Source organism: Lupinus angustifolius, chromosome LG04 (genome assembly GCF_001865875.1).
Source record: "Lupinus angustifolius cultivar Tanjil chromosome LG04, LupAngTanjil_v1.0, whole genome shotgun sequence".
Taxonomy (NCBI): domain Eukaryota; kingdom Viridiplantae; phylum Streptophyta; class Magnoliopsida; order Fabales; family Fabaceae; genus Lupinus; species Lupinus angustifolius.
Window position 1 is genome coordinate 9249535 of NC_032012.1, and position 13803 is coordinate 9263337.

The 13803-nt window shown below is 36.4% G+C and overlaps 1 protein-coding gene and 1 pseudogene across 4 annotated transcripts; one reads left to right on the forward strand and one right to left on the reverse strand.

Annotated features, from left to right (window-relative positions):
• LOC109344608 lies at positions 144–1219 on the reverse strand (annotated as a pseudogene).
• Positions 1675–13398, forward strand: LOC109345595 (homeobox-DDT domain protein RLT1-like). Of its 4 annotated transcripts, none has more exons than XM_019584686.1 (19): positions 1675–2399; positions 2542–2976; positions 4351–4430; positions 5411–5815; positions 5938–6027; positions 6127–6291; positions 6386–6608; positions 6725–6825; positions 7489–7575; positions 7688–7840; positions 7945–8100; positions 8328–8537; positions 8613–9284; positions 9367–9921; positions 10494–11039; positions 11172–11276; positions 11397–11660; positions 12331–12528; positions 12586–13398. In XM_019584686.1, the coding sequence occupies exons 1-19, from the start codon at positions 2225–2227 to the stop codon at positions 13099–13101; spliced, it is 5136 nt and encodes a 1711-aa protein (XP_019440231.1). In that variant the 5' UTR covers positions 1675–2224; the 3' UTR covers positions 13102–13398. The 4 variants fall into 4 exon arrangements, with proteins under 4 accessions (XP_019440231.1, XP_019440230.1, XP_019440229.1 ...); XM_019584684.1 differs by having other exon boundaries at positions 1676–2399; positions 12331–13113; positions 13161–13398; XM_019584685.1 differs by having other exon boundaries at positions 4360–4430; positions 12331–13398.

Genomic DNA, 13803 nt, shown 5'->3' on the forward strand with positions numbered 1-13803 from the left:
TGAAGATAATAAAACCACAATACCACAAATGCATTGATTTCCTCTCAATTTCAATGAGGGTCAATTATGTGTATGTGACCCATAAGTATCCCACCATGGAATTACTTCATTCTAATCCCATGTATAGAATAAATAGTGTTATTTTATTTAGTATGTAACAGAAACCTGAAACCATAGCCATCCATGTAACCAATGCCACTATACTCAAAATATAGTGCTCTATATACCAAGAACCTCTTGCCAGTGTTACTTTCTCTATCTCAAGTCTTGCTTTGTTTGCATGATCTATTGCTAAGCTAATAAAAGAAGAGCCATGACCTTGGTGACCAACCATGTTTGGAATAAGATGAGGTGTGCTTTCCCTATTGTGACCAGCATGGTCATAATTTATGTAAGGAGCACCATAGTAGTTTAAAGCAGATGTTATTTTAGGTATTATTGAATTGTCATCATGGCCAAAAAATTTATTGAGTATTTTTTCATATGGATCCTTCAACAAGGAATTATTACCACATTGACTAGGTTGTTTTTGGTAGAAGACATTTGAAACCACTGATTCTCCCTCTTTCTCTTCATTACTACCAACATGGTATTGATGCATAACCCAATTAGTCTTCTCAGGCTTCTTTTGCCTGCTATAGTTTGTGTAAAGGACTAGTCATTTTTTAAAACCCTTCACTGTGCCACCACCAAAAACTGGTCTAGTTTTTCCTGTTTTGTGTCATCTTGTTTCACTTCCTTCTTCATTATTGTCAACCTTTCTTCTTTTCCTTGTTCCTGTTGTGTATGCCTGTGCAAGGAGAGTGGTGTATCTGTCCATCTTTGCTTACTCCTGCATTGTTTTGACACAACAAAAATGTTTCATATTTATGTTTCTTGCCTTATCTAGAGAAACTCTTCTTGTTAGTATATATGAGATTTATGATCTCTAACACATAATTTTTTTGGTAATGAACTAATTCCTTTTAAGGATCGTGGCTATCCCTTCCAATAAATATCACTTTTGGGAATCGAACCATTAATCTTGGGGATTCAATAAGACCAACACTTTGTTCATAGAATTTTTGTAGTAATTAATACTACTATAGATTGTTCTCTTATATTTTCATTTCTCTTTTCATTCAAGTGGAACACTTCATTATTGTAATACTTAACCGGAATTTCCTATTTTTAATAACATATCTTTTTCCACTAAATCAAAATAAATACTTTCTTTCATATTTGTAGTTTTCCACACAAATTCCCTACCGTATTTAAAGTGTAACTATATATGTAAAGGTTTCAGTGATTAAAGGAAGAAAATATTTTCCCAAATAAAAATGAAAAGAACACAATTAAATGTTATGGACCACAAGGGGACCCACAACAACACAAAACTCAAACATGGATTCATCATCGTATTGCACGCCTGAAGATCCCAAATAACCAATTCAATACCAAAGATTAAAAAAAAGCACTTTACAAAGAACCAATCCTTTAATACAATAAGCAACTTCAACAAAAAAAGCTAAAAATTAATTGACCAAAATTACATGACAATGAAAATTCAACAAACCCGAGACACAAGAACCTTATGGAAAAAAAATGTTGATGCTAATTAAAACAACGTGTGCATGTGCAAAAACATAAACACAGAGTCAAACATTTCATTTTACATATACACAAAAACAAATTACTAAGAAAAATAGATTAAAATTAGTAAAAGCAAAAACAAAAAGGAATTATTATGAAAGGTGGTGATGGAGTTATAGCAATCAAGAGCAACTGTTGCTGCTGTTGGATTATTATTATTTATGGTTTTGGATTATTAATATTGTGTTTTTATCTTTGCTTTTTGTTCTTTTATTCTTCTTCATGTATTCATTTGTTCTTTCTATCATATCTTATCAAATTCAAATTCAATTCAATTTAAAATTTGTTGGCATTGATAATTGAAATGATATTTATTTATTTTCATCTCAGGATAATATAATTCTGTGCCTTTCCATTCCTTGACTAACACGAAATTTTGGTTTCTAAGAGAGAGAAATTACACAAACAGATAGAAAAATCTAAAAGCAGATAATAAAATAGCATAAACAAAAAAAAAATGATTCTTTTTGGTTACCCTAATTTCCAATTTGCTGCTACGTTTCGTTTCCTTTTTCTGCTGCTGCTTCGTTTGTGGGTTTTGGATCTCTAGGGTTCAAAGGGGGAAAAGTTTCGATCTTGATCGTGTTCGTTGATGGAGGTCGAAGCAGATAACAATACTCAGAAGAGGGATGAAGAAGGTGATAATAGCAATGAGAATAACAATGGAAGTAACAGCAAAATCGTAAACTCGAATGAGGGTCAGAGCAGGCCCAAGCGTCAAATGAAAACTCCGTTTCAGCTTGAAATGCTAGAGAAAGCTTATGCAAGTTAGTTCACACTCACTTATACTTTAATTTTGTAGAAAAATTTATTTTTTGAAGTGATTTTTTGATTTCAAGGTTTTTTCGTTTATGGGGTTTAATTTTATGTTTTGGGTGTTAATTTGGTGAAAATTTTGTGTTTGATTAGTGGAGACTTACCCCTCGGAGGAGACGAGGGCAGTGCTGTCGGAGAAGTTGGGGTTATCGGATCGGCAGTTGCAGATGTGGTTCTGTCACCGGAGGTTGAAGGAAAAGAAGGACTCGCAGCAAAAGAAGCTGGGGAAAATGGTGGCGGCGCCGACTTTGCTGGATTCCCCCATAGATGACATCAAATTGGGTCATGAACCTGGTAATGAATATGGATCAGTGTCAGGTTCTGGCTCCAGCCCTTTTACCAGTCTAGAGTTGAGGAATGTAGTGCCCCGGGCAGTGCCCGGGTACTATGAGTCACCGCAGACTATAATGGAGCTTAGAGCAATTGCCTGTGTGGAGGCACAATTAGGAGAGCCATTGAGGGAGGATGGACCTAGTCTCGGAATAGATTTTGATCCGTTGCCACCAGATGCTTTTGGGGCACCAATAGGTATACTTTTGTTGCTACCTTCACTTGCACAAATGTAATGTTTTGTAGATATGTTAGAACAGGAGTAAATAGAACATGAGCTCTATTCTATGTTTGGTATATATCGTGAACAAAATAGAACATGACATGAGATTAAAAGATTTATTTTCACTAAAATGGGTAGAACCAATATCGAGTATGTTTTAGGAGGGAAGAGAAGACTTAAGAACTTTGTCATAAGTGTGTTTCATGGTTCTCAAATCTCAGCCCGCTTTCTTCCCCTCCAAAAACTAACTTGCAGACAAACAAAAAGAGAATGAAACTAAAGATTGTATGTATAGTCGTGTTGAATGAGATGTATGATATATTTTCTTTGTTAGTTATGGCTTATTGTTCTGTTAGACCCTTAGAGTCATGTACAATTCAACTTCTACGTGTGTTTGGTTTTAAGTTTCGACCTTCTAAAATCATGTTTTAAGATTCAAATGTGGTTTTGAATCTGTGTGAACATGTTTGGCTATTTTATAGCAAAGTTGATTTTGCATCAAAATTCTGGTTTAGTCGGAAGTGATGATGTAGCTTTTGCGTTGGGCTAAAACATCTAAACTAAATTTTTCTACAAAATGATTTTAGAATAAAAACATTCCAATATAAATCACTTCACTAATCTCAATCTTAACCTAGTTCAATTTTGCAAAATCAATTTCATTCAAAAACCATGTTTTACAAACGCTCAATACACGATTTCAGCTTGGTATGCCTAAGTTTTTTTATCATGTTTCCCTTATTCTACTTCAGTATCATGAAAATGATATTGAATATTGATTGTAATATGCTTCCATTTTTGACACACATGCGTTTTATTTCAGGTAAACTAGATTACTTGATGTTGTGTACTATAGAAAAGTTGGGGGATTGAAATGTTAATTTTTAACTTTGCTTGCCATCTCAGTGGCTAAATCCTTTTAATCAGAAAGTGTTGTTAGGAATAATACTATTATGGTATTGTTTGACTAAGTTTTTAGTCCCTTAAAATTGGTGTCTTTTAGTTTAATATCTAAAATTTTTTTTTTTTTGGATCAGGTGTCATTAGTTTGGTGGTGATCTGTCAACGTCACCATTTGACACGTCGACAATTATTAGGACACAGGGATAATGGTGGAGTCAACACATAATCACATAATCACTTAGCTTATGTCAGGGACTCAAACCAAATGTTTTAAAATTTTAAGGACTTGGAACAATTTTTTTAAAGGACTAAAACCCAAACGCATAATTTTCTGAGGACTAAAAACTTTAAGTCTTATGGTATAAGTTGCCGATGAATAATTGTATGTTATGGGTGCATGTGCCTTGTTTGGTTACTCATACCCCTGCTTTTTTGTTTTGGTGCAGCTATTACAGAACAGCAGAAGCGGCCTAGTCTTGCCTACGACAATAAAGTATATGAAAGACATGACGTTAGAACGAATAAGGTTGGTTTTCTGTATTTTAGGACTGCTTAGTGTCTTGGACATTAAAACGAGCCTTAATTTGAGCTGCATTTTCATAAAACATTTTTTCAGCATGATAACTCTAGAGTTAGGACACTTAGATATGTATGTATTACCGGAATTAATTTGGTTTTTAAACAAGATATGCTGTAAAAGAAACGGAACAGGCGGTATTTCCTCCCAACAAATGCCAACACAGGGTTTCCTCTAATAAAAAGGAGAGTCTCCTCCTTCAGTAATTCTGACAGAATAACAGTTAAATTGAATAATTTTATTGATAGGCACATAACGTACACATTATAGAGCAATAGACTTGCTATCCCAGAGATCCAAGTCTCCTACTACACTCAATACTGCAATGGCCTGCTGTCCTAGAGTTCCAAGAACTCCTACACAACTGCTCCTACATGATTGCTTCTAACATATTTGTCCCTACAGACCTACTCCTACAAATCTACCACATGGCAAGTTTCAATGTCACACACCTATTTCTGTAATAAATCTAATAGATAGGAGGTTACTATCAAATTCACAAACTGTAAAACTACCCAATGACGACAACCTTAAACATCCTTCACCACATAAATACTAGCACATTTGGACAAAGGGAAGTAGGAGGCAGAGAGGGGAATGGAGTGGGGAAGGAGACAAAACTGTAGCAGCTTTTCTAAAATGGCCCAGTTTAACCTCGGTTTCTCTTGGGCTGATTATTCATGGAATAAAGATTGGACTGACATACGGGCTTTCTTTAGTTCCTTTTAATATGGATCTATGATATCTTAATTTAGCGCATTTAACTAGTTGATCAAAGAAAGAAACTTAAGCGCTATTATCTTAGACAGTTTGAGGAGCTGCAAAACTTCTATTTTTTGAATGTTAAATTTATTTTTATTGCTTATAAAAAAATACTTTTATTTTAACTACTTAGCTTTTTGGTTTGATACTAATGAGCTCCATTGCAGGCTATTGTAAGGACATTCCCTGAATATCCACTGTTTCTTCCAAATCAGTCTGCCACTAGGGTTGATGCTTTTGGTCAATTGGGCCCACCCCATTTACATGATCCAATGGAGGGTCCTACCAGAACACCTCCTTTTCCCATTGGAAATGAGCAAATACCCAGAAATCAAGCTACCCAAAGTCATTATTCTCGTATTAGCCAACCTGATAAGCATGGGATTCCCTATTCATCTCCTCCTCTAGACAATGATGTTGCCTCCCGGAGAGAGTTTTACACAAGCATAGCTGATGCTGGAACAAGTTCCCACTTTTCTGATCACCCAGTTGTTGGGCAAGATAATTCTTACGCTTTACCTGGTGGACAAGTTCCCCATAACGACACTGTGTTGCAAATGGAGAATAAAAAGGTACTGATTGTTTTTGTAATTTTTTTGCTAAGTAGCGTTTTATGTTATTTTCCTTGAGTCCTGTAAGTTAATATAATATTCTTTGGAAAGGATGATTTATGTTTATAACATTATTCATGTAGAATGATGATACCAGAGTTGCAAGGGAAGTTGACGCCTATGAGACGAGGATCAGGAAAGAGCTTGAGAAACAAGATAATATGAGACGAAAGGTTTAATAGAAATGAAGTTAGCTTGGCACCATATATTGTACAGAGCTGAAAAGCAATCCATTCTTTTTAACTCATGAATTTTCCCTCTCTCCCTTTCAGAATGAAGAGCGATTGAGGAAAGAGTTGGAGAGACAAGATCGTGAAAGAAAGAAGGAAGAAGAGAGGTTGATGCGTGAGAGACTGCGAGAAGAGGAAAGATCAAAGCGTGAGCAAAAACGTGAAATAGAACGAAGGGAAAAGTTTATGCAGAAAGAAAATTTAAAAGTAAGTTTTAAAGCTCAAATGGTTATAACCTTATTTTGGCTGGGATATTTAATGTATCCTACTTTCCTTTTTATCGTGGTCCATCTGAAAAAAGGCGGAGAAGAGGAGACAAAAAGAAGAGCTTCGCAGAGAGAAAGAGGCAGAAAGAAGAAAGGCTGCCCTTGAAAAGGCAGCTGCTCGTAGAATAGCCAAAGAATCTATGGAGCTTATTGAGGATGAACAACTGGAACTGATGGAGTTGGCGGCAGCAAGCAAAGGACTATCCTCTATCATAAATCTTGATCTTGATACTTTGCAAAACCTTGAATCATTTAGGGGTGAGCAGTTTATCATCATGTTGATTGTTGCAATTGGTTTTTGGAAGTTCAATGTTTATCTTGAAAATCTACGAAAAAGTAAGGTTCTACCTCTGATATTTTTTATTGTACTTTAGATTCGTTGTGTGTTTTCCCACCTAAGAGTGTTAAGCTGAGAAAGCCATTTGCTATCAATCCCTGGATCAACTCAGAACAGAATGTTGGCAACCTTCTCATGGTATGTTTATTGCCACTCTTGCTTCCTAATACTCCCTCCGTCACTATTTATAAACCACTTATAACTATTCACACATATTAAGAAAAGTAGGTAAAACCACTTATTACCTTTCCATTCATTATTATCGGAAGTCAAAGGTTAATTGGAATATGTAAGGAGTAATAAATATAGTGTAATTATGGAGTGGTGTTTGGTGTAGATTATTTAATGTTACCTAGATATTATAAAGTGACTTATATTTAGGTACAATTTTTTTCTTCTAAAAGGCAACTTATAATAGGGATAGAGCGAGTATTATTTGTGACATGCAAGGTCCAGCATCATACATTGATGACAGTTGTCTTTTGCTTTAGTCCTGTCACGGTGGGGGAGGAACTTACTCTTTTACAGCTTCTGACAGTTCTATTTTCAATTCATAATTTGAAATTATCAGTTGTTGATGCTCTTGTATCATCCTGTATAAGGTAGCAAGGGAATATTTAAGTTAACCTTGCATGTAGCCATGTATGTTAGACTAAGATCATGTAAATGTAATCCATGAATGAACTTCTTTTCATAGTACATGTTTTACTTCCAATTTTTTATTCTTAACTTAGTTTTTAGCTTGAATTGAGGCTTGAGGCTTCTGAATTTTAATTTTGAAAGTTGGATGGTCTATTTCAGGTTTGGAGATTCTTAATTACTTTTGCTGATGTTCTTGAGTTATGGCCTTTTACCCTTGACGAGTTCTTACAAGCATTTCATGACTATGTGAGTCAGTTAGTCCAGCCCTTGCTAGTGATTTAATGCTATCAAATGAACTATTTTCATGCATTTTTTTTGCTTGTTCTGGATTTTCAATTCAAACCATTTTTTATCACAGGATTCAAGATTGTTGGGTGAGATACATGTTGCTCTTCTTAAGGTGATAATAAAAGACGTCGAAGATGTTGCTAGGACACCTTCTACAGGATTAGGAGTGAACCAGAATGGAGCTGCTAATCCTGGAGGTGGCCATCCAGAGATTGTGGAAGGAGTAAGCTGATATATTTCTTACTTTTTATCTGTCCTATTCAAACAAACAAGACCAGCTAGTTTTCCCCAATACTGTCACCCAAGTAATGTGTGTTTTAATTTTAGGCATATTCATGGGGCTTTGACATACGAAATTGGCAGAAGAACTTAAATCAATTGACATGGCCAGAAATTTTCCGACAGTTAGCATTGTCTGCCGGATTTGGACCTCAGTTAAAGAAAAGAAATATTTCGTGGTCTTATGCAAATGATAAAAACGAGGTTCTTTTTCTTTGTTTTGCTTTGCAATTTTCAGCTTAAATTCTCATGTTACACTGAAAAGGGCATTATGATATAATTTATGGTTCCTTGTGAGTTTTTTGTTATCATTGGAAAATCTCACCAGTAATTTATGAGTGTGCATGTTAACTCACAGAAAGAAAATATCTTGGGGTCTTTCGTTGCATTGTTTAACTGGGTCAAAGGTATCTGACTATCTGTAATGGCAGGGAAGAAGTGGTGAAGATATCATCTCTACACTTCGTAATGGTTCAGCCGCTCAAACTGCAGTGGCAAAAATGCACGAGAAAGGTCTGTTAGGTCCTCGAAGATCAAGGCACCGGTTAACTCCTGGAACAGTTAAATTTGCAGCATTTCACGTTCTCTCGCTGGAGGGTAACAAGGGTTTGACAGTACTAGATCTTGCGGAAAAAATTCAGGTGAACAAACAATCTTTGTTGTAAGTGCTCTTTCAAAAGTTGTCAGCTTTGTTCTTATGTTTTGTTTTCTGCCAGAAATCTGGTCTCCGGGACCTGACGACCAGCAAGACACCTGAAGCATCAATTTCTGTGGCTTTAACAAGAGATACTAAACTTTTTGAAAGAATAGCTCCATCAACATATCGTGTACGGTCTGCATTTAGAAAGGATCCTGCTGATGCTGAGTCTATTCTTTCGGAAGCAAGAAAGAAAATACAAATATTTGAAAATGGGTTTCTAGCTGGTGAAGATGTTGATGATGTTGAAAGAGAAGATTCAGAAAGTGATGAAGTTGATGAGGATCCTGAGATCGATGATTTAGTAAATCCTTCAAGTGTGATCCAAAATTCTGAACTGTATGGCGACACAAACATTTGCACATCAGATGTAAAAGAAAGTTTGGCTCATGATGTTGGACTCATTAAAAATGAGTTTGATAGTGATCTGCATTGTTTTCCTGAGAATGGCTCCAAGGATTCTGATTGTCCCACTTCTGTTTCCAAACAACCTCTTGCTTGTGCAGATTTGAATACACAAAATCTTGATCAAGATGATATTGAAATTGATGAAAGCAAGTCCGGAGAGTCTTGGGTTCAAGGTCTTACTGAAGGAGAATACTCTGATCTCAGTGTAGAGGAGCGTCTAAATGCTCTTGTTGCATTGGTTGGTGTGGCAAATGAAGGGAATTCAATCCGTGTTGTTCTTGAGGTGAACTCTATTCCATTCAATATATATCTTCATGTGTGATTTTTATATTTAGTTTTTGAAATTGACATCAAGAGTTTTTCAGGATCGATTGGAAGCAGCAAATGCTCTGAAGAAGCAAATGTGGGCTGAAGCTCAGATAGATAAAATTCGTCTAAAAGATGATATTTTCAGTAAATCAGATTTTCCATCACTTATTGGGAATCAAGTTGAAATACAATATACATATCCTGCTATAGAGGGTAACCAAAGCCCATTGCTTGACATTATTGTTAGCAATGTTAAAAATGAAGCATCGCCCAGCACTGCACAAAACCAAAAGGTAACTCCAATTGCACACAGGTTACCTGTGGAAAGGTCCTCGTCAGTTCAAGATTTATGCTCAGGGACAGGTCCAGACAATCCTCAGACTCAGGTACCTGCACCATATTCGAAAAGGTCACGTTCACAATTGAAATCTTATATTGCCCACATGGCAGAGGAGATGTATATCTACAGGTCTTTACCCCTTGGCCAAGATCGCAGACGTAATAGATACTGGCTGTTTGTTGCATCTGTTTCTAGCAATGATCCTGGTTCTGGCAGGATCTTTGTTGAATGTCATGATGATGGCAAGTGGATGCTTATTGATTCCGAAGAGGTAAATTGTTTGTTTATTATTCCTTAGGCTGATCCCTGTTTCACTGATCAATTAAATTGTGCATTGTTTTGATGTTGTTATCCGTATATTGTACTGGATCTTTTAGTGACCTGCATCGTTAATTATATGTTGGGATGAATGTCTGGCTGCAAGCATAATTAAGTCTAGGTCTTAGCTTGGTAATAGGAAGGATTTGTTGATGTCATTATGTGCCACCCTGATATCCTTAATGCTAGGACTAGGACATAGGAATCCTCCTTCTTAGACATACAAAGATATCTCCTCCTTTAAATTAGTTATTCCTTTTTTCTTATTTTCCATCAATATCTGATCATTAGCAAATGGTATTAATACGCAACCCCTATCCTTTTGTTCAAAGCAATTTTTCTATGCCTTTTCTCAAAGCTAGATTTTTCTGTATTCTTATTTTATTGGGTGACCCACCAAGGAAATGTTATTGAACCTCTGATTCTTTTAAACCTTTAGGTCCTAATATTTGTGTTAGTTTTAATGTGTCTTTTTAGTTTTGTCTTAATTGTTATCTTATTATTTATTCTTCCATTCCTATACAGGCCTTTGATGTTCTTTTGACATCGCTGGATTCACGTGGGATCAGAGAATCACATTTGCGTTTAATGCTGAAAAAGATTGAGAGTTCTTTTAAAGAAAATGTTCGAAAGAATACACAATGTGCCAAAATTGAGTGTCCTAGCAGTACTCTTCATAGCTTGAACTCTGATACATCAGAAATTTCACCATCCTTCAAAATTGACCTTGGGAAAAGTGAGAGCGAGAAGAAAGCTGCCTTGAGGAGGTATCAAGATTTTCAAAAGTGGATGTGGAAAGAATGCCATAATTCATCAATACTATGTGCAATGAAATCTGGGATAAAGAGATGCAAACCTCAGGTGGACATTTGTGATACCTGTTTCAACCCTTATTTTATTGAAGACTCCCATTGCAATTCCTGCCACCGGACTTTCCCCGCAAATAATGGATTTAATTATTCCGAACATGCATTTGAATGTGAAGACAAGCTATCCAAAGATATTTGTATTTCAGAATCTTCCCTTCCTTTGCGGACAAGATTGCTTAAGTTCCTGTTGGCTTGTATTGAGGTGAGTTAATGATGTTCTTAATCTTGAACCTTGTTTCGCCATTAAATTTTAAAATGTTATTTCCGCCCTCTTATTATGTCCTGTTAGTTTTGACTTTTGTCGAATATATTGTATTCACATTTTGATTTACAGGTATCTGTTCTGCATGAAGCATTTGGAACAATTTGGACAGATGATATTAGGAAGCGTTGGGGCATGAAGTTGAGCAAATCATCTTCTATTGAGGAACTTTTACAGGTTTCATTCCCTTTCAGTTCTTAAAGTTTTATCGCCCTTTTCTTTGCCTCATTTGAAAAATTAACAATGAATGTTACTCAGACATTTTTTCTAAGTTGAATGACACATTTTTCTTTGTAGATATTGTCTCTATTTGAGAGAGCACTACAACGGGATTTTCTATCTTCAAACTTCTCTACAACTGATGAATTGTTGGGATTGAGCAGTATGTCAGTAAGTACTGCACTTGCTTCTACTGATCCCGAGTTTGTTGCTGTACTTCCGTGGGTTCCACAAACTACTGCAGCATTGTCTCTCAGGCTTTTTGAGATTGATTCGTCCATCAGTTATGTAAAACCTGTGAAACCCGAGCCTCCTGAGGAGAAAGAAGCAAGAGAATACATAGTGAGTTTCTTTCTTTTTTCCTTGTTTTTTAGTACTCTGCATTTGGTCTTAATGTTGACTATAATAGTAGAATTTGATGGTATCATGAAAGGCGAGCACTGAGCTATTTTGTCTAAGACTTTACCTAGCAGATTGGATGTCAAGTTTCCCTTGAATACATGTTCTTATCTATTGTTACACTTAAAGCGTTTGTGTTTTTGGCTAGAAAACTTGTGATAATGTGATAGGGAGAAACCCCCAATTATACATGTTTACAGCGGCAAAAGGAAGACATCAGGACTAACTACCACCACAAAGGGTGGTGCGACAGCCACTGGTGGTCTTGGGCAGCCATGTATCCAAACAGGGGAGGTGCAAGTGGCAGACAGCTAGGGGCAGTTAATGCTGCAGACAGTTATTAATTAGTAGTTTTAGGAGTTTATATCAGTTATGTGTAATTATAAACTGCATAGTAATAGATATTAAATAAGGGGATGCATCTGTTGATGAGTTATTGAAAAATCTGGTGTAGTAGTGAATTGGGAGGGGCAGGCTCTCGAAAACCTGAACTTGTAATATATCCAAGGGAGAACTTTTCTCTCCTTCTGCATCTTTAATACTTCTATTTTCTTCTATACTTATCATAATGTCAGTAAATATTAATTGTATAACTTGCATTGCTTTTTTGTAGAAGCTCCCTTCGAGATATACTCCCTTCAAATTCAAGCAGGAAGTTGAACCAGCAGGATTAGACCATAATGAATTCATTCAGGATAAATCTGCTCCTAAGAAAGTTGTGCGAAGCGGCAATAAACGTGGACGAGGGTCTAAGGATCAAGGACGGGGTAAAAAGCTGTCTAAAAGACCGTACAATTCCAAACAAAATATTGGCCGCCGTGATGTTAAGGTCACTGAGAATCTAAGCCTCAAATTAAAACAACAGCAGGGACAAGGAACACAAGGACAGGCAGGTGGACGAGGGCGCCGGACGGTCAGGAAACGGAGGGTGGAAAAGAGAGCTGTTGAAGATTTGTTGCTTGGCAGTACGGCAGCTGGTCATAGCAACAAGATCAGTAGAGTACCAATGAGAAGCATGGATGTAGGTTGGGAAGTTAACAAGGCAAGTCCTGTAACTCATATCCACATGGATGTTGCTGATAACAGTAATAGTACTGAAGAGGTGGAATCTGATGATAATGCCCCAGCAGTAGAGTATGATAGAGGAAACTGGGAGATAGGTTTTAGTGGTGTTGCCCCGCACAACAGATGGAGTAATGATTTGGTCGGAATGAGTGATGAAGATGTGGATGCTTCTGAAGATGACAATGACAACAGCCTTGAAGAGCAAGAAGAAGAGGATTCAGAGGCAGATGTTATGAGTGAGGGTTCAGATGGCATTGCAAATAGAGTTGTAGTAAATGAAGACTCAGACTCGGCTGTCTCTGAAGATTCTTCGGATTAGAGCATCATTTTTAATTGATCAATGAAGGGGTTTGCATCTCAAGGATGCATTACATTTTCGATATTGCAGCTTTACAAAGTACCTAAGCCCCAAGTCATGCCATGGCTTAAAGAGTTTATGGTTCAGTATATTCATATGTTAATGCTGTATACTATCCTTATCCATGCAAAATGGAGCCTTTTAGTTTTAAGCATGTTAAGCATAGGGCCTGTGTAGTCAACTTCATTTTGTTTTTGCCCCCTTGTAATAGGTACTCATTAATTAATAATAATTTACCATTCCTTGATTAGCTTTTCATTGCTTGCACTCAGAAATATGAAGGAATAATTAGTACTGATGAAAAATGAGTAATGTTGGCTAACCAAAAATAGAAAGCAGATATTGTAAAATGATGTGTTCAACATAGAGAGAGTGTTGGATTAGATTTTTCAATGATGATTTTCTCTTTTTGTAGTGTCCTTGGGACCTGGATGGTTTAAGTTCCTGTTCTTGCTTCTTTTTTGCAGAAATCTATTATTTTCCCTTCTTTTGTTGTATATATCACTTGCATGGAGTCAAATCAACACTCAACCATGTGGTACTACATGTAATGAATTGTGTCCTTAGATGAAATTTACCTGTAAGGTCAGGTATTTAATCTTGGAGCTGTAACTTTAGAGAAAGATTAAGCTAATCACCATCCCTGCCCAGAGGTGAATAACT

Coding starts and splice junctions, on each gene's coding strand:
- LOC109345595 (XM_019584683.1), top strand. CDS start 2,225: ATGGAGGTCGAAGCAGATAACAATACTCAGAAGAGGGATGAAGAAGGT. Junction 8,101..8,327: donor ATGCAAATGATAAAAACGAG/GTTCTTTTTCTT, acceptor CTGTAATGGCAG/GGAAGAAGTGGTGAAGATAT. Junction 11,277..11,396: donor CTATTGAGGAACTTTTACAG/GTTTCATTCCCT, acceptor TTTTCTTTGTAG/ATATTGTCTCTATTTGAGAG.